This window comes from Neolamprologus brichardi, chromosome 14 (genome assembly GCF_056152115.1).
Source record: "Neolamprologus brichardi isolate AB-2024 chromosome 14, ASM5615211v1, whole genome shotgun sequence".
Taxonomy (NCBI): Eukaryota; Metazoa; Chordata; class Actinopteri; order Cichliformes; family Cichlidae; genus Neolamprologus; species Neolamprologus brichardi.
Genome location: NC_142117.1, coordinates 31,405,222 through 31,433,200, shown reverse-complemented (window position 1 = coordinate 31,433,200; position 27,979 = coordinate 31,405,222). Strand labels below are relative to the sequence as shown.

The window sequence follows — 27,979 nt, the reverse complement described above, 5'->3', positions numbered from 1 at the left end:
TGAACTAATGGTTTTAGATGCACAATTTAATACACGACTTTATATCCATGGTGAATGTGGGAGAAGTGACTTGGAAATACAGAATAGTTTGTTAGTCTGTACTAAAAATACCAACAGCTTATATGTGTGCCAAGGATTTAACTTTTGTAAATATAGTTGTGTGTGTGTTTGTGTGTAATACAGTGGCTTTTTTTTTAAAATAGTGCAGTTCAAACCCAAAAGCCAAAAAACCCAAGGTCAGTAATCGCATCACCTCTTTTCTCGGATAACGTGAGTAAATGTGTCTCACGAAAGCCGTTTCTCAGAAAAGACAGACTGAAAAACATCACAACTGAATGTGAGAAAGGGAGACGGCTGCAATATAAAAGTCATATTAGAGTTACAAGGCTTTAGTCTTCTAAATGCGACCTCAAGTGCGTGTAAGTTGAGGCCCGATCCAGTGAAGGCCCAGGATCAAAAGCAAAACAATCAAAAAGTTAAAGGTTAAAGGATGTAATGTTCTCACATATTTTTAGTCATTTTGAAACAGCTCCAACATGACAAAACGTATCCATGCATTTCATAAACTTCATATGATACAAAAAAAGTACAGACATTAAGCAACTTGATGAATAAGATGTTGAGGGAGTACTCACTCATAAACTGTCAAATAAATCAACAAGTTTGTAAATGTGTCAAAGTTCCCGTGCGCTGTAAATATGAAAATGACAAACGTGTCATAAGAGAATCAGTCATTACTGGAAAGATACCACTTACCATCACTTACCCATAACACCATGAAAATGACATTTCTCTCACACGGAGTAATGTTTCAAAAAAAACAAAAACAAAGAGCAAGGCCAAGATGGTCAAGAGTCACGATGTCAGAAGTCAACAACAATCTGTCATCATCATAAAAAGGGTTTCTAACCTATTCTTCCAATCGAGACTAAAATGTTTGTGTGCTCTACATAAAAACTACTGAAAACACAAAACTTTGCCTTAAAAACTTGTTTTGATTGTAACAATGCAGTTCGACACATTCAGACTTCAGTTTTTATTGGCCTAGTGATTGCTGTAGTCCTGGAACGACAACACAAACGTGTAGTATGGTCATAGCAGTCTTTGTTAATACTTGTTGTGCCATTCGCACTGGCCGACGCTCACCTCCTCGATGTCCAAGTTTTTTCTGGATTTGTAAATAAACTCTCCAATTGCTACAAAAACTGAGAGGACTAGTCCAGCTGCCAATACAATAAAGATTCCCCCTATGTTCTCCACGCCCAGGGCACTAGCCTCTTTGCTATCCTCTTCTGGGCAGCCATTCCCTCTCCACCACTTCTCCTTCATCATGTGCAGCTTCCCTTCTTCTTGAAGCTGCAGGATTGCAATGGTGACCTTGTCTCGGTAAGGGGAGCCTATAGCAGGAATTACAGTAACGTAATGTTTAGGTTTCTGAGAGGGAGCATGGTAATTAATGGTTATTGCTGAAATGATTATATAGTGATCACTCTTACCAATTGGGGTTCCAACACCATAGCCCTTTGAGTCTATCAAGCCTCCGATCTGTGTGAGGTTGCAGTTGCGCTGGCTGATGTACTCGATGCTGGTCGACTCCATCAAGAGGGCATAATCTGTAGTGAGGACTCTTTGAATCCCTTCACGGTTGTTTTTCACTAATGCTGTGTTTTTCCTGCTGCTCATGAAAGCCCACATTTTCTCATAAGTAGAGATTTTCGATTTCTGTTGAATCAAAATCAACATTTGTGGATTATTAAAACCACGGTCAAATCTACAAGCACCAAAACGGCATTTTTAGACAAAAGAAAGCATCTTTACACCTTTCCACACCCTTGGCGCCTGCTTCTCATATTTAAAATGAAACCATATTTGCAGGGTATCTGTTGACTGGTGCCATCGCCTGCTGTGCATCAGAGCACAAATCTCTTCAAGTTCATTCAGTTTTCACCATAGATTTAGATAAACTGCTCGGTCTGCTGCAGGCAAAATAATAAATCCGTCAAATCTTTATGGAACAGTCTCCCACAGGTTCTTGTTAAACTAATACACGGGGAAATTTCCAAGACACTAACCTTTAACCCTCCTCTTTTTCCAAACCAAATCAATTTTATGCCAGCCAGTCAGGCTGCACATGACTGAAGACTGTTGGCTCAAGGGTAAAACTTGCCAGGCTAATTAAAATAAAAGCAGTATTCTTATTTCCATTCCTCCCCTACAATTGTCCTGTAAAACAAAAAGACGGTTACCTTAAAAAAGGTCATGGTGGAGCCATCTCTTACGGCACCGTACTCTATTTTGGTTTGCTTGGCTAAATCATCAGCGGAGTCAATTGGCGAGTCCATTCTTTCCACTGTGAGGAAGGCGGCCAAGTTGGCAGTATATGAAGAGATAATGATCAGGGTAAAGAACCACCATATCCCACCAACTATCCTTGTAGAGAGAGCCTTAGGCATCAGTTCAGATCCTATCAGATAAGATTACAAGTCGCATTATTGATTCATAATTAAATTGAATACTTACTTACTTGAAATTAAATGAATGCTTAAAAGGAAGGATTAAATGTGCTTTACCAAAGGAAAACTTCTGCCTGCATAAAAAGATAATAAAGGGATACCTTGCTGCATAAGTGCGCCGACTCCAAACCAGACACTGTTTATTAGAGTGAAATTGTTTTCAACCACATCCGAGTCTGGGTTGCAGGGGTGAGGGTTGTACCACTCATAAGGAGTAAACCTAAAGGTTATGAATGAAAAAAAAATCATCAGTTAAAAGTAATAAGTGACTTAAGTCAAAATGTTAAACTGAAATTTTGCCTTTACATAAACAGTGTTGCTTAAAAGTAAAAGCAACTATAATAAGTTCACATCAAATACCACTTTTTTTCCTTTACCTGGCAATAACAAAAAGCACACAGCTGACACCAAGGCATGCCAACAACACGTACATCCAGATATCAGGAGAGAGCGGGTTAAGGAAGGAGAAGACTCCTGGATTTGTGCCGTTGGGTTTGTGGTAGAGGATGCTGATTCCCAGCGTCATGAATGGCTTCGAGAAATCAATAACTTTTTCCCTGACATATGTGATAGTGAGAGGGGCCACAGCAAGGTCAGCCACCTGGTAAAGAGCAAAAATCACCGTCAGCTGCAGACACTGTGACGCTTTGAACGTCTTCTCTCTTACATTAAGACTGACTGATCAGTACTCACATGATCAATGAGTTCCCGCACCATGCCATTCCACTCCCCTTTGTCATTCTGAGCTCCATATTTGCCATCTGACACCAACTTTACTTCATAAGAGAAGCCCAAAATGTTAGAGAGCTCTTTGAGCAGGTCGAGACAGTAACCCTCAAAGCGGTCATTTCCATAAAGCGGCTTGTCAGATTTCTTATACATGACATAAGGATTTTCCTGGTGAAAGACAGAAAGGTTTCAGTGGATTATATAATACAAATACATTTGAAATCAAATGCTCACTAGCAATGATTTTATGTCTGTTCATACCAGAATAGTAGTGACAATAAGGGTCCTATTGGCCATTGAGTCTGTTACATTTGTGGATGAATCCTTGTTAGTTTCTGTTAAATTAAGGCCTGTTTGGGAGTTCCACACACCAATCTGTAACAAATAAAATATCCAAATAACCACAGTGGCTGGACTTTAAATAGTTGCTACCTGGGTAACCTTCACACAATTGAGGAAAAGAAGGTAAAGACAGGAAAAGAAAGCAGTAACAAGTAGAAAAGTTAATATGAAAAACACAGACATAGGGGGAAAAAAGGAAAGGCTCACAAAATGTTATAAACTCGAAATGCCAGTAGAGAAATGTACACCATTTCTAAGAACCACCAGTACCTGAACCTTTTTATTTTTTAATGAAAAGGGGTAACGTCACAAAGGTATAGTAAATTAGTAGGTGTCAATATTCCTTTAGTGTGCCGTGGCAGCTAAAGTACAGACCTTTTTCCACACTTTATTCAAGCGGTTGTTGCCCGTGTTTGTCTTGCAAAAATAATAAAGAGAAAGCATTTTAATCACAGATCACAGAAGGGGGAATAATTCCTCTGTTAGCAGTTTTTACACCCAACTGTGTTAACCGAGGTTTAAAGTCTTTGCAGTGATGATAGCATGAACAGGTAACAGCTTCTTAATGACCTGTCAAAATTGAGAGTAGCATTGTCACTGTGATTAAAGGAACATGCACACACTTGCAAGCTTGAAGAGACAGCTACAAGTTATTTTGAGAGAGCAGTGTGTCAAAACAGTTCAAAAAGTTCCTTTTTAAATGCATAATTAAGACACCACATTTCAAGATTTATGTAGTCTTAATTAAATTGGTCTATACATTGGTTTAAAGACAAGTCATCTTTTTGCATATTTGTGGGAAAATGCAATTAACAGCTCTATTTGTCTATACTCATTAATGATACTCAGCTCTGCTTTAATGTGTATTAACAGAATAACAGTAACATGTATTAACGGTATAAACATGGGTTAGACACTTCACCTTCTCCAAGCCGTCCTCCTTCAGGCTGATGACATCTAAATCAAATTCTTTCCTCAGACCGTCTGTCTTGTTTATTATTATTTGTCCTGTCAAGCCGTTCCACTGTGCCTGTTTCAGAAAACACAAGCAAAGACCCCCTCAGGTTTTTTTCCTGTTTTTTTTTTTCTTCCTTTTTTACATCATATCAATGCAAAATAAAGCAGGAGCCTGGAAAAAATGAAAACAGCTTTTAAACATGAATAATTGATGAGTACTTCATTAAGCAAAGAAGACTGACTTGGCTCACAATGGACGTTTTTGCATTGGCTAGATTCTCAATGGAAATATTAAATGTCTCCGAGGCTGTAACACAGGGGATGCTGATGTAAATGGAGCAGGCAGGCATGCCCTCTGTCTGTGAGGAGAGCAGCGGGTGGGCAGCAGCGCTCAGATATATTTGAAATCAGTTGATAATGAAGTTAGCTCAGTTGAATTACAGTCGGGTTAAATCTGTTACAGAGAGCACAGAGAAAGTAGCTTTATATCTGCACTGACAGAGAATGCTAAGAAGTCAATTTCTTTATGGAAAGATGCAACAACGAAACATCAATAGACCTTTTCAGTAAATTCCTATGATGTCTATGACGTTCTAACTGTAAAGCCGGAAAAAATGATAATTTATTGTCAGTTGACAAATAAAATGCTTGTACAGTACTGTGCAAAAGTCTTGACTCACGTTTGATTCTTTATATTTGCTAGGAAAATGGGAAACAAGTGCAGCACATTATTGAAATGTGTACAAACTCGGTGTCTGCACAGCTTTAACAAGCTTGAAACTCAGTGTTTTGGTTGGACCACCTTTAGTCTTCATCACAACCTGAAATCTGTTTGGCAAGCTTTTTACTTACACTAGCTCTACTTTGTAGTCTTTGGGAATAGTTCTCAAGGCTTCTTGAAGCACATTCAAATGCACAGGAATCATTATCATTATCTTTACGCACTGTGTTATCATTTGATATTTTTCACAGATTCATCTAAAGAAATGGTAATTGGAAAATTATGTATACAATATCCTTGTTAGGCTTAAAAGATTCACAGGTGACTTAAAAACAAACAAACATGCAAAGGTACAAAGACCAGAAAGAAAATGAATAAAAAAGCAGCCAATGCTGAAACAAAAATGTTGAAGAAAAAGCCTGGAGAACTATTGTTCATCAAGAGCACTTGATAACAAAGCCTGGCTGCTTGGAGGCAAAATATACAGAAATGAGGGGTGGTGCAGGACTTTCTCACAGTACCAGTGTGTTTTGATCCAAATGTAAAACAAAGCCAGATTTCTAAATGACAACATTACATTACATTTAAATGTAATGAACAGTGTGGTTTGTGTATTTTTAAAGAATTGGTTCAACTTAATGTTTGTTTACTCTAAGAGCAAGGCATTATGGTATTGGAGTGACACCGAGGACATGCCGTCCAGCAAAAAATGTGTCAAAAAGTTTTTATAGCATATATATACAGATTTTAAGAAATACAGTGTCATGCTAGTATTATATACTTCAAAATATTCCACTAAAATCTATTCTGCTAGAAATAGCATAAAGGTGAATTTAGAGATGCAAAACAACAGCGAGCCTTTGACTTTGAAGTGAAAAATATTCCATTAATTCGACTGGAACCAAAGCAAATTTATCTTGAGCCATTAGTACACGCAACGAGCAATAAACAAAACAAGATTAAGAAAAAATGGAATCCAATGTCATCATTCTGAAGCAGTATGATGAAATTGATTTTGCAGAGGATAGTATTCCATGTCAGGAATCACACATAAATGTAAGAGTTCATATTAAACTTGACCACATCATGAGAAACATCAGTTTCACAATGAAACTGCCCTTTGATATGTCTGCTTTCCACAGTGTCGACACTCACATCTTTGAGATCTGTTGACCCTTCAGTCCAGATTTATTCTTTTGATTAATTCCCCTTTTTAAATCCTCACCAATCAGATTTTCTCTCTCTTGACAATGTGTTTCCACGACTGCAGTTTATATGCAGTTAGGTCTATACTTTGTTGGACAATTTTTTTGTAGTTTAAACTAAAGAGACAAAAAGTAATTGAAGGGGTTTAACAAACATATTGTATCTACTGTTTATGAAATACAGCCATTTTTATAGATAGTACTCCTATCTATAAATATATATATAGTTACATATATTTAAATATTAGGACTGTTTTTAATCCTTGAATGAAAACCCTTTGTAGTCAGTGACCATCTTAAGCCTACACCGCATGGTGTCTGAATCTGAGCAGAGAATATAGCCCATGATACTTCAATCACATCATCAATAAACACTGCTGGCCTGGTTCCACTTGCCTCTACCATATCTCCATATTTTTCCCATCATCCTTCCTGGTACAAGTTAATCTTGGATTCATCAGTCCAGATATTTTTCTGTGAAGATTCTTTTAGATGTTTACTGGTTACACTCATTCTTGAGTGTAACCAGCAGTTTGCAGCCTTTGTCTTGAAAGAACAACGGAACGGGCCTCACCTAACCTTGAAACTGGTTGTTGGTCAATTGTCCAAAGTATTTTAAGCCTCTGAAACTGTGTATGAAAATGTTTCTAATTCTGCAAAACTTTTATCAAAACCCTCTGAATTAAAGTGGAAAATCTTGGCTCTAATCACAGTTGTTTAACTGATTTAAAATCTATGGTGGTATAGAGAGGCAAAACCACTCTTTGTCCAAGAAGTGGACCCACTTTTTATATTTGTAAGATAACGATACTGCCGCCATTAAAAACCCATGACCACATGAGAGGAAACGGTGAGAAAAAACAATATTTTCTTTTTTCCACATCAATACTGTATCTAAAATCCGATCCAAGCACATTCATCTGTATGCGTTCAAAGTGCCCCTAATATTCTTGAACAGTTAGTTCTTCATAAAACTTAACTTTCCCTGTTAAATGAGTGGCACAGCACCAAGTCTTGCAGGCAGATTTGTCAGTTTACCTTTCCACCCCCACAAGAGCAGAGTGTAGGCTGAGCTACTGAACAGCACTTAGTGTCTTGCTCAAGGGCCCATCAGCTAATGCTGTTAAGTTATAGTTCTTAATTTAGAATACAGTCTGAAAGGACCATACTAATATTTTCTACATATGTTAAACTTTTCCACCATTAAACTTTTATATCGACATGTACACATGTTAACTTTTTAAATAGTGTGTTTATTTGTGAATGTGTTTTTCACCATTCAAGCAGCTACTCGTTTCTTTAAGGTATCCAATTTGTCTTGTAGAAGCTTGGAAATGACCTGCTATAAATGATTCAGCTCCGCATACATCACGTCTGGTTTGATTACAGTTAGAGTTACATAATTATTGTGTGGTAATGCATCATGGACTAAATCAGAGTGCCTCTCATACAAGCAGTAACAGGAATAAGGAGAGGCATAATGGCAGGTCTATTGTAAGCTGAAGACATCATTTCTTTTGAATATTCCAAATACTCAGTTTAAGCTTTCTCCAGATAAGCACACTTCTGTCAGCTCCACCAGACACATAGTCAGTATACTACTTTGCAGTGCAGAACTTATGTTTGATAATAAGATGAGACTTATGAGCAAAATATGATAGATGTACAGTATTTGCCAACCAGCTTCCCTCAGTTCCCTGTGAGATCGTATGTTGTGGATTTGCTAAGTGTTTCCATTAATGACTAATTTAAAAGCTAAACTTAGTACAAAAAATAAGGACATTTATGTTCGGTCGATTATTTCTTTGTTGTAACATCGCTTCCTGGCAATAAATGGTGCCACATTTGTAAGGAAAATGCATTTGTGGGTTGAGCAGCAGAGCTGAGCATGAAAAACTTGCCAAATCTTCTTTATCCAACCATATAGGCTTTATTGCCAACACAAATTTCCTTACTTTTTCTGCTAAGTTTCTATCAATTCATTCACCCAGCCATCAAGCCTAATGCCCAGACCGTCTTTTCCCCATCCACAACCTGTATATTCCCCTCTCCTTCCCAGGTTTTCCCAGGTCAGCTGGGAAACGTAATCTCTCCAGCATGTCCTGGATCTTCCCTGCGTCATTTTTGGTTGGATATGCCCAGAACCCCTTGCTTAGGATGCGTACAATTCCTGAATCACCTCCACTCTCTCTTTCGTAAGAAGAGAGCAGCTTTACTCCGAGTACTTCCCAAATGATCAAGGTCCTCAAACTACCTTCAAGGATGAGCCAGACACCCTTCAGAGGGAGCTCAGTTCTGTCACTTGTATCTCCAGTCTTATTCTTTCAACCGCTTACCCAGGTTCACAACCATAGCCGAGGACCCTGGTAGCTAAGATTTACCAGTAAATTGAAAATCTATATAGTATGGCAGTAAAATATTGGCTGGTAGTGTGTTATATGCATAATATGCTGTAAATGGGAGAACAGTAAAAAGAAAGCACCGGAATGGCACTTTTAAATTTAACCACTGTACTAAAACAACAATGTTCATTTTAGGATGTGTAGAAGAAAGAATATTACAGTGGCAGTCATCAGTCGACAAGAAAAGTACATTTTTCATCGCTTTGTTTTTATGTAAAAATACTTTTCTCAAGTCTAATTACAGACAATATCTTTAAAGACCATACAGCTAAAAGTCTCATTCATTTACACTCTGCTGTCTGGGTTATTTGGCTTGGCTTGTTTCTGTCAATATTCTGTCCTCACTTACAACAAGAAGAGCTCATTGGTTAAAGAAACATCTAATTAGAGAGTGCAATAACAAGAAAGCTTATTAAAGTGAGATGAATATATCTTGACACAGATGAAAAAGTCTGCTTCCACAGCAGGCAGCGTGTTTTTTTTTTTCAACCTGTCAGGCTTTGCTGAGTGTTTGTCTCATTCTGTTTCTGTTTAATCTGCTGTTAGATCAACAACTTGTGCAGAAATATTTTTCGTGTTCAACAGAGCAAGAAGCATGCTACATGATCCTTAGCACGAGTCTTCAGTTTTAGCATTATTATTAGCTCATGAGGAGCTGTCTCAAATCTACATTGTCTTTACCTGCTTTCATAAACATTCACACAAGGAGCAGCATTTCTCCATGGACAGCTCTAATCTTTATGAGACTACCAACATGTGATGCATGACGTCAATCACCATGTCTTGAAAAAATTATTTTCAATATAATCATCACACGCTCGTTGCTCATTCACCAGATCTAATCTCCTAACTCTATTGTTTCTGCTCTTGCACAAAAGCAAGTGACACAGAGGCAGCGGGCTATGAAAAGGACAGATGAATGGATGGAGCGCCGGTGTCACACATTCATTAGGCAGACTCACATCTTTGAGCATGCTCATGAAGCGTGATCCAAAGCGCCAGGGTTTGTGTCGGTGGCACTGAAGGGAGCTCACGGTGATCTGAGAGGTGCGTTGTGAGGCAGCAGCCACCATGTAGACGGCGTCGTACATCAGAGCTGCTTCGGTCTGAAAGAGAAATGTGGCCATCATCCTCTGTTACTGGGGACTGCAAATCACATGTCATCCAGTTATCACACCAGGGCTGTCTATGTACATAAACAGCAGCATTTCATTTCTGCAAGCACACTCAAAGGTACAGCAGCAGTTTTAGAAAATTCATAAAATTTCTGTATTTTGACCCAACTGTATGCAATGAGAGCTAGTGAAAACATTTTAAAGATCTCATGCAGTGTTCCAAATAAAGCTCGAGTAGGTACATTTACATGTCTGGCTTTTTATTACATTGTTACTTGATAGTATCTGAAGACAAAGTTAACAAAATGTCTATTTCATGTGCTGATTTGAAAGTTTCTATCGATAATACAGAAAGCATTAGGTAAAACTAGGCTTACTGTCATCATCCCCTCCATCATTCCAGTCTCGGCTTTGGAGGGTGCCTGCAGTCGCTCCATGGCCCATCTCTCGACCACCGAAGCCACATGAGGATTGTCTATGTTTAGCAATCTGAACCCCGTCATGTTGACCCCGCTATAGCGGTACGGCTCCAAATCAAGGGCAAACAGGTCCTAAGGGGATTGATGTGAAATGACATAATCTTCTTCTTTCGGCGGTGATCATCTGCCTCCATCTCTGCCTGTCCCCAGCATCCTTCTCTGTCACACCAACCCTCTGCATGTCCTCCATCACTACATCCATTAACCTTCTTTGTGGTCTTCCTCTTTTGCCTGGCAGCTCCATCTTCTACATCCTGTGTCCAATATATCTACTATCCCTACTCTGCACATGTCCGAAACCATCTCAGCCTTGCGTCTTCAAACTGCTCGACTTGAGCTGTCCCTCTGATGTAATCACTTGTCTTGTCCATCCTCATCACTGCCAATGAAAATCTTAACATCTTCAACAGTGCGTCAATGTCCAAATACATCTTAGCAGTTCTCACTACCATCTTGTGAACCTTCCCTTTCACTCTTCCTGCTGTCCTTCTGTCACAGATCACTGACAAAACCTGTCTCCACCCTGCCTGCACGCTCCTCTTAATCTTCCCTGCGCACTGTCAGGAACTTTGGATGGTTGACCCAGGTGTTTCTACTCCTCCTCCATATTTACTCCTTGCATCTTAGCTGTTAAACCTGCCTGTCTGTCAATTAAACACATTCTGTCTTCCCTCTACTGACTTTCACTCCTAATGTCAATATAAGACCAAGATATAGACGTTAACTGAAGAGAAATGGTAAACCGACACTTGATTAAAACAGTGGAACAACATGAGTACAAGCTAATAACATGGAATTATGCCAAGGGCACCCAGCACCCTTATTATAAAACAAACCACAGATCTGCAGGCTCATCAGCATAACTCAGTAGTGTAGCATAAAAACAGACTTAAGGCAGGCCAGCAGTGTGTAGTTATGTGGCATCATAGCAATATACCTATCTGTCAAGTTTCAAGAGTCACAGTTATTATGATCAGAAAGAGGGTTTTTTTGTAAATGATTAGTCTCTTACCAGTGTGGTGAAGAAAAAGTGGTAATATTCAGTCATCATTCCCATGGACAGAATCTAAACAGGGAGAAAGTGTTTAACGGTACAGTGGAGGTTTGTTCCAGCCACAATAAATAATCTTCTCTTCCGCCTAAGACCAACCAACCATACCCACAACCACAGCGAGCGGCAAATTATTTATTCCATCCATTTCCTGAATCGTCTCATATTTCTTTGGCTCACATTAACAACTGTGCGAGTGAGTATATGTCACAATTTTCTCCTGTTAGTGAAGTGTCTTCAATTAATCTTCCGAGCAGCTGTTGGTTCTAAATGTGCACGTCTGGCCCAGAAATAGGCTCTGCTTGGATTTGGTAATGAACACAGGATTTCTGAAGGGGATAGAAGTGCACTAATCTTGCACGTAGTGAATATTAAACCAACAGCAATTCAGAAAAGAGATTTAGAGGCTTTTTTTTCCATTGAAGAAAGAAAATCCACATTGGATATCTGATCAAATTTTCACTTTATGTGGCGTGTGGCTGAACCCTCAGTGGCCCACAAACTGGCAGAAGTGCATGTATTCACCTGCTTGAGAACATCAGCTGATGTTTGGTAAGAGCAGTCAAAGATGACATAGAACTCCTTCCCTTTCTTCATTTCCTTCAGCAGGGGACGGGCATCTTTACTTCCTGTGGGCAGCTGCCGGATCTTTATTTTAATGCTGTATCTGGATGGAGCTTTGATCAACTCTTGCAGACGAATCAGGCCTCGAATCAAAAGACAAGAAGGCAATTATTAAACACAACAGTCCCTGTTTTAATGGAAACCTCCCACCTGGAGCAATTTAACTGTACAAGTTTACTTATATGATGTAAGGAAAAACTAAAATTCCTCCTCCAAGGCCAAAGCTACCAAGCCAAATTCAATAAAATTGTGCGGAGATGTTTGGACATTCGCAGAAGAGGAATAGTGGATATGCAAAGGATACTGAAGATGTTAAAGCCATTCAAAAGAGGAAGACCACAGAGAAGATTTATGGATGCAATAAAGGAGGACATGTTGAGTGTTGGTGTGACAGAAGAAGATGCTAGGAATAGGATGATATGGAGGAAGAAGGAAGATGATTTGTTCTGGAGACCCAAAAGGGAGCAGCCGAAAGAAGACGATGAAGAAGAAGGCAAAGGATCAAGCCACACAATTTTAGTTCAAATTCCATTCAGTTCACTTCCATTATATTTATTCACAACAACAGCTGGCTCAATGCGCTTAAAATCCAGATTACTCTCTTTAAAACTGCAAAATAAGAAATTGGCCTTGATTGAGGTCACTGCATTTTCTCCTGCTTCGTATTACACCACCTCTCATTTATTTTTAGGGGCCTTTTATATGAAATTAAGCAGAGCACAAAAAAGCAAACCTTGTTTAAAGAAATCCATCATGTCAACATTTCTCTGGTGTCATGTCGTAGGAGCAGCAAGAATTTAACATTTAATCATTTAATCTGATTATTTTGCATCCCACCACAACATTTGGCAGCTAATGGCAGCTATTATATATGAAACAAATATTTATTTTATTTTGACTGGAATGTGGATTTTTTTTGTTTTTAAAAGCATCTTTTAACCACAAGCTACCTCATCTGCACTTCCTCAGTGTTTTCAAATCCCAGGTTTCCTCAAACTATGGGAATGCTACTTAAAGAGGTACAATGCTGTCCTCTGCAAAAGGAGAGATTTTTTCAACATCGGCAATAAAACGTTGTTTCGTTTGTTTCTATTTAGTTACTGTAATTTGCCAGAAGATTAAATGTATGCCTACTCTGGCACTATATTGGTTAATGCTGCAGTTCCACAAAGTGACCAGGAGGGGTCACATACCTAAAATAAGTGATTGCTACATATACTAGCCTGATACTTAGTGGCCAGACACCCTGATAACCAGAGCCCCTGAAAATTTGGGGGTCACGTGGGTCATGCAGTTTAAATGCATGTTGATAACATATTGTTGCAAATAAATAAATGATACTGAAATAGTATAATTTGCAACAGGAAATGCTTTTTAAAAATATATTATTAATATTCAAATGCTATAATGCAGTAGTATACAAATCATTTCACACTAGTGTAAATTCCTTAAAGAAATATGAATTATACAACTGTGATCTGCACATATTATTGAAAACATTTTTACAGGCTTTCGTGCAGCACTCTTCTGGGATTTGAAGGGACGTTTTACTTCTTAGGGTATAAATCACCTCACACTGCACTATGGACGTTTTCTTCTATAGATAGACACGACTGGAAGTCGGAATTACTTTTAAGTAGAGGTGGGTGGATCGATCCAAATATCAATAGTATCGATACCAACACTAGTATTGGTATTGGATCGATACAAGCACAATTGAATCGATACTTTGCTTTTATCCTTCAAGTTCAGTATGTATCCAACTGAACTGTGTTAATTATTTCTTTGGAAAAAATAAACCTCAAACATGCATTATGAAAAATCTCCAAACCTTTTGTGGTCTTTAGAGACAGAAAAATTTACATTCCAGTTTCAAAACACACAAAAAGCTGAAAGTTGTGTTTTGTTGTGTTAACTAATGATTGTGGAAAGTAACAATCACAGTGATATATGGTGTTTAAAATTTGTTCAGAATTTGCAAATTGATACTAAATATTGAATGTTGTTGTGCAGCACGCAGGACAGACAGCGCACAATGTGCTTTGAAGTAGCAGCCAAGAAAGGTGTGATTTAAGTCTACAAACAGTGAACACCTGTGTGCACACCTGTGTGGGTCGGCGCGCTTGTATTCAAATGGTTTCCCCATGTAATGGTCTGCAAGAGGATGTAGAGAGCCATAGCCCTGTCCCTCAGGGCATGTTTCAATTCAACTTATAAATCATGGCACACTACTCTTCACCCCATTAGCTGCCTGATTAACCAATTCATACTGATATCGTCAATACTGGCCCTGTATTTACTTGGTATTGGATCATACCACAATTTGTAGTGTGGCACTACTGTGAATGAGGGAAAGTGTGAATGTTGAATGTTTTTGTTGAAACGTCTAGGCAAGTATATACATGTTAAATTACAAGATATACATGTTCAAATAGCATCAATGAACACACAACTTCAGGATTTTATTTCTATACGAGATTTCTTCATAATTTAAATAATAAGAAAAATTAGCCTGAAGTCCTGTAATGTTTTGAAGCTATAATTTAAAATACAATAAGTTTTGTACAAAGTATCAATATCATCGATACCACCCTGAATTTGATTTGGTATGGGATCGGAAAGGAAATTATTGGTATCGCACGTCACTACTAGGCTCTTTATGTGTTATGTGCCCTCTAGTGGTCACATTGCAAATTTACAACCTTAAATTAACAAAGCTAGCATCAACATGATAAAAATATATATATTTTTTCCTGCAGAGATTTTCAAACAAAAACAACTAGAAATTGTCTCTTGCAATTCTATAGCGGGAATATGTAGGTGATGTAAGCATTCTGGTCATTACTGTTTGGAGTTTACTTTGCTTCAGACATCTTTAGCATCAACTAGCTTCCTCCACATTGGATCTTGTGTCGGAAAAATGTTTTTTTTTTCAGCCACGCATAAGGAAATGGTGGGAGTCTGCCAGTTGTGATAATGTTTTATAATTTTCCACTGCAGTAGGACAACAGAATTCAAACTAAACACTGCATTGCCATCTTATGAACTACCAGACCTTTTAATGGACCTGCTTGCTAACCAGAATAGGTGCTCCACTCTGCCTTCCCTGTTCTCCAGGTAAGAAAGCTGTTCCTTTAGTTTTCTGCATATTTTTTTTTTCCTTGACAGAGTACAGTATGTGTAGCTTATGGAGATAGAGAGTGGAGTTGCTCTGCGAAAGCCTGTCGCACTTGTTTGTCAGCAGTCACAGAAAGTACGATGTTATCTTTTGTCAGTTGTGTGTTTGATTAGTGTTAAAGGCTAATTGTCAATGGATTGCTGCTATGTTGCATATCTAAATAGTTTAAACTAAACTTGGCAATTCGTTATAATGTATAGTGAAGTTTCAGTGGCAATCAGTAATTCCCAAAGTTTTGTACCCAAAGTGACTTGCAAAAATATTTTTAATTTCACAAGTGATATTTTAGTTGTTTTAAATTAATTTTTTTTTTTAAGTCAAAACATAGCGGCAATTTATAAAATGTAAATAATTGTAAACTTTACATTTCCTTTAAATATTAAAAAAGAAAAGAAAAAGGAAGCGCATAACAAAGCCATGATATTCTAAATAAACACACCACATTCTGCATTTTCTGCAATAGCTTTCAGGTGTTTCAAATAAAGCTGTTAATGATACTAACAAAAATATTTCGCAGTAGAATGATCAGAGTTGTGATAAAAAAATTTTTGGATGGGCCACAGAAGATTTCGGATTTTTGAAGTGGGCCATGATGCTTTTGGAGACAAGTTTTAGGCACAGATAGTACAAGACACCTGCATATACAGTATATGACGATATATTTTATAGCTTTCACTTGGGCAACGCAATTCATTTTCAGAAAATGTTTCAAAATGGAGAAAATGCTTGTCTCGCTTCCCCCCCTGTAATGATAAGTGGAAAACTGAGCAAAAAGAGGATGAATTAAAATCAGTTATATTTGCATTAATAGAAAATGAATATAAAGTTCCTCATAGATGAGATGGATAAACAGTTGCTGATATACATTTTCATCCACTGTATAATTAGTCACTGAAGTCTTTGCAGCCTTTTAGTTTTAATCTGTGTTTTAATTTATATGGTTTTCACCTAAAGTTGTAGAGTACCCCAACCAACAGAAAACATACCAAAAATCTGAACTTCAGCATCATTACAAAAACAATGATGAATCACATTTAACAACAGAAACAACAAATCACGACTGAGCAGTATGCACCACTGACACTTAAAGTGCATTCCTAATGGTGAATACTGCTTATTTCTTAAGTGGCAGCTGCTCGTTAGAATTGGTAAAATTTATACATTTGAATGTGATACATATGAAGTGCACTTAAGTACTAAAATGCCAGATTTAAAAGGAAACATGGAAATCGTGCGGCTTTGTGGTGCACAAGGAAAAAGCAGTGAAGTTAAAATTAATACAAATACATTGTTTTAAACAAGACTGCTTTTTTATTTTCAGAATTTAAGCACCTTGCATTTTCAGACCTTAGTGACACCACTTGTAGCCAGTATTGCAGCTGTACAGGTTTTTTTCTAGCAGTCCTTCAGCTCATGTTTGGGGGATTTTTTTCCCATTCTTAATGTTCAAAGGCTTTCAGTCTTAAGAGTGCTTGCATGTACTGCTAGTTTGTGGTATCCATATGTTTTTGATAACACTGCAGAGTCCATGGCAAAATCTTCATCTTGTTAATTTTCAGGTGTGTTTAGGATCTAGTCTTGTATTATTTACACAGATTTAGCTGCTGTTTATTTGAATCCATTCTTCTGCCTCAAAGTTAAGTTTTCCCTTTTCCACTGGCTGCAAGACGAGCACCAATCCATCCCTGTGCTCACCAGCTGGAGATGTATTGTTCTCATGAAACCATTGTTCTTTTATTTTTTCCTCCAAGCACATTTTGGTTTGTTGTGGCCAACAACAGTTTATGTATCATCTGGACTGATGGAGTTTAGATTAAAGACAGAAGGTTTACTGTAATGTGAGGACTTGATGGCTCTTGAGGGTCATATTTGTGCAGGTGTTGCTGCACAGAAACTGCCCCAACCTGGTTGTTGTAGGTACTGCTAAACAGAAGGCCAGTGTAGAACTTTGAATTTCTGAGCACAATCACATTGTAGGTTCTGCACCCTGATTTTAAATAATGTAGCATGCATTATTGCCACCCTGTTTGTTGATGTAGACATTGACACTCTCCTCTGTTTGGTTCACAGGCTTAGCTTTCTGGTTTTGTCCAATTTAAAACTAGAATATCCCAAGAAAGTCACTCTGTATTATTTTTCACAGCTAGCATGGGGGCAGTTTTGCCCAAACCCAACACTGTCCCTCCAGACTATATAGTTCTTAAGGGCTTTTTCTATCACCTTGGGTCTTTATTTACTTTCCAAGCAATCATGGAAGAGATCAGTTGGAAAGTTTTCTGGTGCTTTAAATCCCAAATCTTCTGTTCCTATTAATGAGGAGAATGGTACCTGAAAATGCTCAGTTATCTTCTTTTAGTCTTTTCTTACAAGGTGGGAAAAATTATTTGAACTCACAGAGTGCTAGAAAACTGCTTAGTGGAGCTCATGGCTGCTGATTGTTAGACGAGGTCTGAGGATTCAGAAAATTCAGAAATACAGTTGTGTCACATGGTAATTGTTAAGAAGCCATAGCTCTAACATCTCAAGGTCTTAATCTTTTGTAAAGTAGCACAAAATGAAAATGCAACAAATAATGCAGCAGTATTTCTTAAACTCTCAAAAAGAAAGCTTTATCTTTGACTTTATGTCCTTTGAAGGTCTGATCATCTTCTCCTCTCATAACTGCTCACAGTAACAGGACCACGACATATTCTAGCACAGGTAGCCAGGTTGAAAGAGTGCACATCGCAGTGGCATTGGAAACTCTTGATTTAGAATCATCATAACTACTTGTGCATTATCCTCACTTCTTAGTTCTGTCTTATATTTGCTTCTTCCTGTTTATTTAGGAGTGATTTTTGTCTCACCATCTGTTGGGACTGATTTCTGTTTCCAGAAACACCAGCCTAAAAAAGTATGTTAATGTATTTTCGTTTTAGTTGCCTCGTTAAACGTTTTGGAGCATGTGCAGGGCACATTGACTCATCTATAAATAGCTTCAAGGTAATTTAACAGGGTTGCTAAGGCAAAGACTTGCAGGAGCTGTAGTTCTTATTTCAACAAAAATGGATCATAATCACTGTGTTAAAGTTTGGGCTTTGTCTTTGTTTTTAGCAGCTGAGTGTAGAGTGGCCACTTTATAAATATGACAAATAGTTGTCACATTTTTATACTTTAAAAGTAAAGTTTATGTTCTTCCTGCTGTGTTAAATCACTAACGGCCTTTCAGTATGATAGTGAAGTCTGTGCTTCCCTCCAGATCTTATGTTGTATCATTCATTCCCATCTCAACTTACCAGTTGCATCCTCATAGACCACAGTAACCGTCTTCCACTTGTAGAATTGCACTATGTCCAACACAGCTCTGCTTATAGAGGCATATTCAGGATAGAGGTTAATGTAGAAGCTGTCTTTGTTGTCCACCGATGGGTGTTTCCAGCGTGTCTGGATGTGAGGGACTTCCAGGGCATTACAGATAGACTGGACCGCGCTGACCGATGAGCTGTGAGAGGGTCCGAAAACAGCACCGACGCCCAGCGCCAACTGGTCACAGGCTGAAGTAATCAAACAGAAAGTGGGAAGAAAAGAAAATCTCAACAAAAAATCTCTTACTGATTCTCAAGTGGGGTTTCAAAATTAAATGACAAGATCTTTACCTCTTCTTGAAGCCTCAAAACTGTCGAATAAGTTTATTCTCTGGATGTCATAGGTCAGCGTGGTGTTTGGCATTAAGGTCCGGTTCCTGTTTATGTTAGTTACGGCAAATTTAAAGGCCAGTTCTTCAACACTAATGGGCTCATTTTCAAGAGTCTCAAAGATGCCCCCTGCAAGGAGAAAAAAGTGGAAGGAGTTTTACCCAGCTCACATCAAAGCGCTAGCAGAAAAATTATCGATCAATTGGCTTCTCTCGGTATATTCACACAGTGTCTTTTTAAAGATTGAAGGTTACCACAGCTGAATTGTAATAGTTGCATAATACGGCCCCGTTTCCTTTGTACTTCTGTCACATAATGCTGCTAAGGGACCCAGTTGAGATGACAGGATTTAATATTATTCAAATTAAAAGTTGAACTCTCCTGGCTTCAGCCTGTTACAGAGCCTGAATTTCACAAGCTGTCACAATAGCTTTTATGAAAGCTTTGGCATTTGTTCAGTTCATTTTCACATAAAGGATAACAGATTAAACATTTAGCACATATAATCAGGGGAAACATTTCAGCCATCCCTTATTCTCCTATGCATTTACACATTTTTCAATTAGGGGGGGAAAAAAAACCCTTTCCATATCAAAAGACAGTCATACTTATTAATCTTGTTTTGTCTCCTTTGCAACTTACTGCTACTGGAAACAGTCATCATACCTAACATATCAAGCCACCAGCTTGTGACTTACAGATCACTTATTGAAGCCAAAAAATGTGAGGTGACTTACTGTGAAAGAGTTAAAGGTGCCAAAGCACCCGTGCTCTGAAAAGCTAAACTTTAGCACTTGTTTTAGTGTCTATAAATGTCTTTATTTCAAGTAGCATGACTTTAGTTATCATCTGTTTGCATCTGCGTTTAACTACTTGAAGATGCAGTAATGAGGATGTTTCCTCAGAGTTTCCCTGCATCTGTTGTTTTGTAAGTAAGTACTGTGAAATGCTTTTCTGGTGTTAGAAATCTTTTGACAGCTTTGGGCTAATTAAGTACAAGTACAAGCTATTTTATTGTCATATGCACGTGTAAATAAACACAGTGGGTTTGTACTGTACAGTGAAAGTAGGTTCCTTTCACACAGCAGTTACAGATATATTTTAATATGATACATAACATAAAATGAGAAGTATATTAAGATAAAATAAAGAAATGAGGAACAGAATTAAGCTCGGATTTTAATATAAAATGCAGTTTGTGAAAATGACAGCACCAGGATAACATACAAGGCCACAAAGCTAACCTCTGTGAGGTCACTGTACATGGACAGCTTCATCATTGTCGCTGCATGAAACATTTTAACAGAAGGGATATTCCCAGAAGCTAACTGTAGTTGCTGTAAACATAACACTGTTTACATGTAAAACATTGATATCATAAGAATAAACATGTTTCATTTACTATTCATTTACTATTAGTAAATGTCCCTCATAGTCAAGAGGACAATTTTTAGACGTAAATTAGGCTTATCGGGCATTTTGTAAATTCTTTTCTAGTTTTTAATATTACATATGCAACTTTGTAACAATATTTAGGAGCCCAAGGTAACAAAAACAAAATGATTATTGTCAGTTTACAGTAATGGTGAAGAGCAAAGTCCTCACATTTTACAAGCATGAAAAAGGGGGAGAAGTTATTTAAAATGTATTAGAAGAATTTATCAAATATGATATTAATATATATGATATTCAAAATACTATAAAGATACACTTAGCGCAGAAGTTCTCATTTAATCAATTATTTAAATTATTAATTTCAATTAATATGCTTTTTGAGAGGCACCACGTCTCTGTACAGTCCGACGGTACTTGTTCTTATGAAGCACTGGTCATCACCTTTAAACTGAGATTTAAAAGTGGCTTTAAAGGTAAATTCAGTCACTTTTAGCCACAGTTGGTGTTTGTGCCAGTGCCACAGAGGAGGAGGGAGGGGAGAACGGGGGGTTATTTCAGAGTTGAGAAGATCATACTGAAAAACATCCAAGTCTTAATCCATCATGCTGCTCCAGAAAGATGGCGGGTCTAGCATGCCACAGCTGGCAATAAAGACATATATGACTCCAGCCAGGCACATGCACAGTCTTTTACATTTGTTACATAAAACGCAGCTTAAAAACTATTGGGATTAAAGCCAGAAAAAATACTGTATCTTTGCTACCTGCGTGCAGACAGGCGCGTGTGAGATTCAGTGTGCTTATGCCTGCTGAAAATTCCCCTGCTCATTCGATTCACTGAAGCCTTTCAAATGTAAATAATTTAACATCTGGGCCTTCAGTGATAGGATTTCTCATCTAATATATTCGGGGTTAAATGTTTGTTCCTATTGCATTGCACTTCACAAGTGTCAACAGACTTGGGTCCAGTGCTGAATGCTGTGGGTAAGCAAGTTGCTTTCAACTTTGACATATTTTTAACTAACAAAACAAAGATTACAATAATGCATTTTTGAAAGCTCTGCCTTTTCCAGAAATGTTAATCAGGCATTATATTAACAATCATCACAAGTTATAGATCCCATTTAGATGGTGCAAGTGTTTGCACATGACCCCGCTTCAACACTGAGGCTACAGATGGCAATAGGTCACTGCACTCTCAAACAGTCTTTGAAGAATTGCCTGTGAAATTGTGATTGATTTGGAAGTAGAAAAGGCCTTTAAAAAGCTCCCCCTGAGACCTTGATTGTGAATGACCTTTTTCTTTGGTGTTGCATAGCCTCAAACCCCAAACTGAGAGAGCCTTGTCTGGACTCCCTGGTCACTAAAAGCATGCTTGAAAGTGCCAATCCTAATTATGGTTACCAAGCCTCAGTGAGCAGCTGCTGGGACCTGTTAAAGTCCTTAATTCACTCCACTGAAATGTAAAATTCTCAGCCACAGATACATCAGTCAGTTTATAAATTTGTGGATTCTGTTTCGCTGTCTTTGGTGCCTCTTTTCCTTTTAAGGTGTTTTTTTTAAGGTAATAGAATAGGAAATGCACACGAGTACGCACCAGCTGGATCCTGAGGTTTGTTTGCTTAAAGTGCAGAGGCTGCAGCAAATGTCACGGGCTTTATTAAGGATTCAGCAGCATCACAACATCATCGTCGTCATCCTCAGTGATAGAGATTTTGTTTTTCATTCTTTAACAAGGCTGTGAAAATGGATCATCCACTTTCTGAGGGAGTTAAAAATAGCTGCTGCACTTAAGATTTTCTGATTTATATGATTTGCAGTTGACGTCTAATTTTATACATAATCACTTTTCCATTCACATCTAAGAGCTCAAAATGTAATGACATTTGCACCTAACAGTATAATACAAAATGGATTTTTTAAGACTCAAAGACTATGAAAAATTAAAAAAAATTAATGTAGCTTCACCGATATGTTAAAAGCTGCCAAATAAAAACAAACCTATTAGGAGCTCGACTTATATTTGACTTACTGATAAAGCTATCGTTTTTTAAAGATGAGCTGTAGCCTTGAAATCTTTATTGCCAACGCAATAAAGCTTATTAATTTCCTCTTTGAAGCTTGGGAGCAGTGAAATCAAACTGGTTAACTTTCCCTTCATTTCACCTTGAAATAATGCCTTAAAATTTGTTTAAAGTGCAACAACTTACTTGATTTCCTGAGAAAGAACCTGATTTGAGGAAGGCTGGTGACTGTCAGTAGTCAGTGTCATTAGATAACTAGTGAAAAATATAAACTATCACCAGCTTCCCTAAGGTAGTTTCACTCTGCAGGAAAATTCCCATCTTTCTATTAGCCCAGTACCACAGGCCTAGAAACTAGTCTGCGATCCTCTGGCAACCATGAGTCACCAGGGAAAAATATGTCTTCCCCAACCAGTTGGCAAGTGGTTGCTGGCTGTCAAGGTGAAATTGGTCACAAAGAGGTGGCAGGGCTGCACTGAAACACCTACTTCTGACTGTTTTGGCAGATGACCCTTGTCATAGTTCGTAAGGAGGATGCTAACTGCTCACCATGAAGTAGTGATTCAGTGAAAAAGGCTGACTTTTTGCCTTCAAAGTAAAAGGACTTAGCGATAAGTAGGTAAATTATTAAACTTTTAATATAAATGAAACTCCATTTCTGGTTTGTGTTGCACTTTTTCAAATTTCATCATTACTGCGAGTAGAGATGGATGTCTCGAGACCACTTTCACGAGGTCTTGGTCTTGTCTTGGTCTCGACTGACTTTGGTCTTGGTCTTGTCTTGGTCTCGACTGACTTTGGTCTTGGTCTTGCCTTGGTCTCGACTGACTTTGGTCTTGGTCTTGTCTTGGTCTTGGATCCCTCGGTCTTGTCTTGGTCTCGCTGTCTCGGTCTTGCTGTCTCAGATCAACATAGTAGTAGGGAGATTTGGAGTCAACAGTATCCATGACACACAACGTAACGTTCGATAATGTGTCATGCGCAAAAGCATCAGCTCTAAGAGCCGTGCTTAGAGAGTGCTTTGTAGTGAATCAGAAGAGTCGACTCCCATTGAGCGAGAGCCGGCTCCTCACTTAATTTCCTGTCGCTGCTCAGCTCTCACACAGTGGCTCAGCTGTGCTCCAATCCTTCCATATTGTGGCCAATCACATGCGAGGATATAGGATAATATCATTATGTGAAAAACAGAGAGGGTGAAAGAGGTCAAGTGGAGCGTGAGCTCAGTAAGTGAGTGAGACAGTAGACAGCGGTGAAGAGGGCTGTGCAAGTGCATCGCAAAAACACATAAATATGCCTGACACCCGTAAACGAAGCAGCATCTGGCTGCAGTTTAAAGACTTTTTTGTCTTGGTCTCGATACCCTCTGGTCTTGGTATTGTCTTGGTCTTGGTTTAGGCGGTCTTGACTACAAGTCTAACTGCGAGTAGTTGGTAGGCAAGGTGTCTCCAAGCAAGGCTAACCCACCATCAACCATCCAGACAACTGAAGTGAAGAGCAGATCTCGGGATATTTTTTTGGGGGGGGTAAATGGTTTTAAATTAGCTCAAGTATATATATATATATATATATATATGATTGAAAATTCAGTCCAGGCTTTTTAATTAAGATCTCACAAAAACACTCTGTGTATATCACCAGAAAATAATTGAAGTTTGCTTCGTCCAAGGCTCTAACAGCTGGCGTCAAGTGAATATTCAGTGCTTCTTTTGTCTTTTTAGGAAGACATTATTAAAGTTGCACGTATAGTCCAGGAATCGTCTGAAAGATGTGGAAATCAGAAAAGCTTTGAATGCTTGTCAGTGCAATAGACAATGATGCATCTGTTCCTTTGTTTGGTGGAAAATCTTTACCACAGCCTCAGATCCAAACAGAGCATCAAATTGGAGTTCAGCCGATATAGACACTGATGTTCGAGTTTGTGTTTTATAAAAACATGTACCCTTTAACACACAGCCACAGTGATATACATATTTTCCATTAACTACTAATTTTATGTTAAAATGGTTAAAGATCAGGATATTTGGCTAATAAATGTGTATCTTTTATGAAATTTATCTTTTCGCTTTTGCAGCAGACATATACAAGCCTTTAGACGATGCTGTGTGTTTGTTTGGCTCAGTGTATCTTTATAGTATTTTGAATATCTACATTTCATAACTTCAAACCAGTCATGACAGTCAGTTCTCAAATATAATACTGATAAATTGGAAGATAAATAAGTGTTTGTTTGCAGATGACACATGAATCAGTGCTCCCTCTCAACAGATTAACAGATGAAGGGACAAGAAAGGATCATTTATACTTTTGTAATTACAAGTTTGAATCAAGATAAGATTAAACGATAGAGCAGAAATCACTAGAAATATTTTCCTCCCAAAATTGTGAATATCCAGTAGGGAAGCTTTCAAATGTGAGTCCTGAGAGTTAAAAAAAAGAAACAACCTATGAATAGTTACCATTAATTTGTGTATGATATAATTTTCAGGATCACTGAGCTTCCGTCTCATCCTTAATAGGCCAGACAATGGTTTGGGGTAATGCATGCTAGGAGGTCACAAAAACAAAAGACTCTGCTTATGCTGCAGGCAGAAACCTTTAGGCTGATCCTTTTTATAGGCTTCCTCACTTCAGTGCAGACAGCAAGAAAAATAACTGGGTTCAGGTTCTGGCAACAGGATGGACTTGATTTTAATCCAGAAACCTGCTGACATTGAGACGGTGTCCTTCAAAAAATTATTTTAATCCGCTTTTTGTATTATTTTTTCGTGACCGTGCAATAATCACATGAAGGAGAGTCTTTTAAGGCAGAGGAACACAATGACGTAGTGTTGTGCTTTCTTCCTTCTCCCCATCCTGGGCCAGTTCCCAAAGAGACCTCCCGCCCCCACCCCAACAACACCACCAGCACCACTCCAACCTGGAGCTACGCCAGACTGTGAATGAATGAGAAGGTCCTCACAGCCTACTATGTTTGTTTGATGTAGAGCACTGAGGTCTCTCTGTTTATGTGAAAGATCCTTGCGATTCACTAGGAAACATTCAAAATGAATAAAAATATAAGTAATCTTCTATATTAATACAGCCAGAGTAATAGTCTACCAGATTTAAAAACTGTATACTGGAATATATATACTTCATCAAATTATAATTCAGTAGTTGATCTGAGCTGGTGCCACATTTCTTATCATAAGGACTGAGCTATAAATACACAAATGAAACATAATGTATCAGAAAGTAATCATTAAGTATGCAAGCAAGAGGAGAAAAAGAAATTTAACAAAAGGGAAAGTAAACAGAAGGCCCAGCTACAAGCTGTTAATTCTGTGTTGATTCTGTGCTGTCCCCAGTGATGAGATTTGGTCACTGCCTAAGTACCATATTTGGGGAAGAGACTTAATGCATAAAGAAGATTAGAGTTAGTTGTTTAAGGGCTTGGAGCACAAGATTTACCATTATTACCAGTCCCAGTGAAAAAAGTGGGAGCCTGTCACAATCTGATGCAGACGCTAGCCAAGACGGAGAAATGTTAATTGAGCCAAGCCACACACCATATGGGAGGGATTATGATGTGTGTGGGTCATGAAGAGAATGACAAAGATTAGGTGGCCTTTGAGAGTGATAGATGATTGAGAGATTAACAATATAGAGCACAGATCGGGACTGTTGAAACCAGGAAGTCACACCGACTTCTTAGCCTTTTAAAGTTATGCAACGCCACGTTTATTATATTCTTTTAAAAATTTGAATATATATTCAAATTCAGAGTTGCTGCAGGCATCAAGTAAAACGACGAGTCCTTAGGGCTAAATTTTAAAAGCCATTTTTTGTGATGCAATCTTCTAACCCATGTGACTAACCAATGGGAGAAGAGCAAAGAGCCCGAAAGTATTAATTTGCAGCAAACACCGGCTCATTGTTCCAAAGTTACATCAGAGATCAAAGGAGGGATACTGAAGCAAGAGCTCTGTTTGTTTAATTACAGGCACAGAGGGAAATTGAAATTACTCTTCTTGTCAACCCTCAAAGGCTTAACAGACAGCTTTGGACTCAGATCCACATTCACAGATGTCACTGGCCATCAGTGCACACAAAGCTTAAAAAACCTTTGAGTATGAAAGGGTAGGGAGCAGCCAAATATTAAAAAAAAAAGGTTTTGCTGAACCTGCCCACTCTTTATTCTTTAGTGGTGTATCAATTTCACAGTGCTGTGTGCCAAGGAGAACATTATGCCAACAGTACACGCTTTCAGATGTAGCAGTAGGCCAACTTAATCACCCGTCTCTCCTTCTGTTCTTTGCTGTCAACATGGAAAGAAAAGAGAGAGAAAGAGACTCTGCCATTGGTCAACCAAAGTGGATTAACACAATTTTGATAATAAAAAAAATAATAATAATTTGAATAACCTACAGCTCAGTCCGCAGTACCCTCTCTTGGAGTAAGAAAAAAAATACAGTAATAAAAATTATAAGGTTATTGCACAAACATCACAATAGGCAAATAAAGTTGAATATGTCTTTTTTTTGACACTGCTTTGTACTCAGTGCATGCTAGGCAACTTAGTGGGCGACAGTTACATGATGGCAAGACGCAACAACAACTGCACTTTCAAAATTTGCTCCTAAAAACAACATATGTGATGTGCCTCGATCTCGTTTGGCTCTGTGGTATTTAACAGTAACTTGTGGTCGAGGGTATCAGGATTCAAAAGTGATTCAACTACAGTAACTGAGATATACATTTGCAATGAACAGACATCATTGCACAAATCTTGGCCGTAATTGAATTTGCCTTCTTTGTTCTTTTAAAGGAAGTGAAACAACATGCTGCACTCGCACTGAGAGAGATTAAGAATGCCTTGCATTACGAGAAACCACAAAACTATTTATATATTTTATGCATTCATTTAATTATTTAGATGCCATTCTATAGGGAAAATACATTTTAACAATTCCAATCAGTGTTGCACAAAAAGTATTGCCAATTTTTCAAGGCTCTAGCTTGAAATCCTTGATACATAATATTTTTTTTACCCCAGTGGGAAATGAGATGCAACCCAGACTGCATAATAACTGGGTCAGCTATGGAAAAAGCTGATGAGCGCAGTGGCAGCCAACATGTTAACAGTTATTATGTAAATATTTATGACATGGACACTTTTACCACTTACCAATTCTCAGGACTTGCTGCGAAGTGAGCCAAAACTCTGCCATAAAGTACAGCAGCGAAAATAACAGTCCCTTCCTTTTCACCATGGTCATTCCTCCAGAGCTGAATTTAACATTTATGGCAAATTTATTTTTCTTTTTTCCCCTTAGTAATTCATGCTGATAACCTGCCAGTCCTTGTATCCGTAACGAAAATAAACTGGCATCCGACCCATATCCATCCCTCACACATTGTGGTGAGAAAAAGAAACAACACAACCACACACTCCACTTGAAGTTGTCACTGATCAAAAGATTTGATCAGATTTTTCCATTCTAGGATCCTTTGTATGCCTGTAAGGTTTTGTTTCCCATATTCACTGTCCAGATAGCCTTCTTATCATGTTTTTCCCGGTGCACACTTGAA

At 38.2% G+C, this 27,979-nt stretch overlaps 1 protein-coding gene across 1 annotated transcript; it reads right to left on the bottom strand.

The window, feature by feature from the left end:
* Positions 1–9: 9 nt before the first annotated feature.
* On the bottom strand, positions 10–27,979 carry LOC102776120 (glutamate receptor ionotropic, kainate 1). Its single transcript, XM_087851120.1, has 15 exons — positions 27,576–27,979; positions 18,952–19,119; positions 18,592–18,849; positions 12,040–12,221; positions 11,476–11,529; positions 10,362–10,535; positions 9,832–9,975; positions 4,507–4,614; positions 3,504–3,617; positions 3,207–3,410; positions 2,891–3,114; positions 2,615–2,733; positions 2,247–2,464; positions 1,497–1,722; positions 10–1,397 (listed from the first exon to the last, which is right to left on the bottom strand). The coding sequence occupies exons 1-15, from the start codon at positions 27,664–27,666 to the stop codon at positions 1,108–1,110; spliced, it is 2,574 nt and encodes an 857-aa protein (XP_087707246.1). The 5' UTR covers positions 27,667–27,979; the 3' UTR covers positions 10–1,107.

Bases quoted from the DNA above. Each gene is read 5' to 3' on its own strand.
- LOC102776120 (XM_087851120.1), bottom strand. From the start codon at position 27,666: ATGACCATGGTGAAAAGGAAGGGACTGTTATTTTCGCTGCTGTACTTT. The intron at 10,536-11,475 runs GTAAGAGACTAA...CAATCCCCTTAG, and splicing joins ACTTTTTCTTCACCACACTG to GACCTGTTTGCCCTTGATTT. The intron at 3,115-3,206 runs GTGAGTACTGAT...GCTCTTTACCAG, and splicing joins TGCGGGAACTCATTGATCAT to GTGGCTGACCTTGCTGTGGC.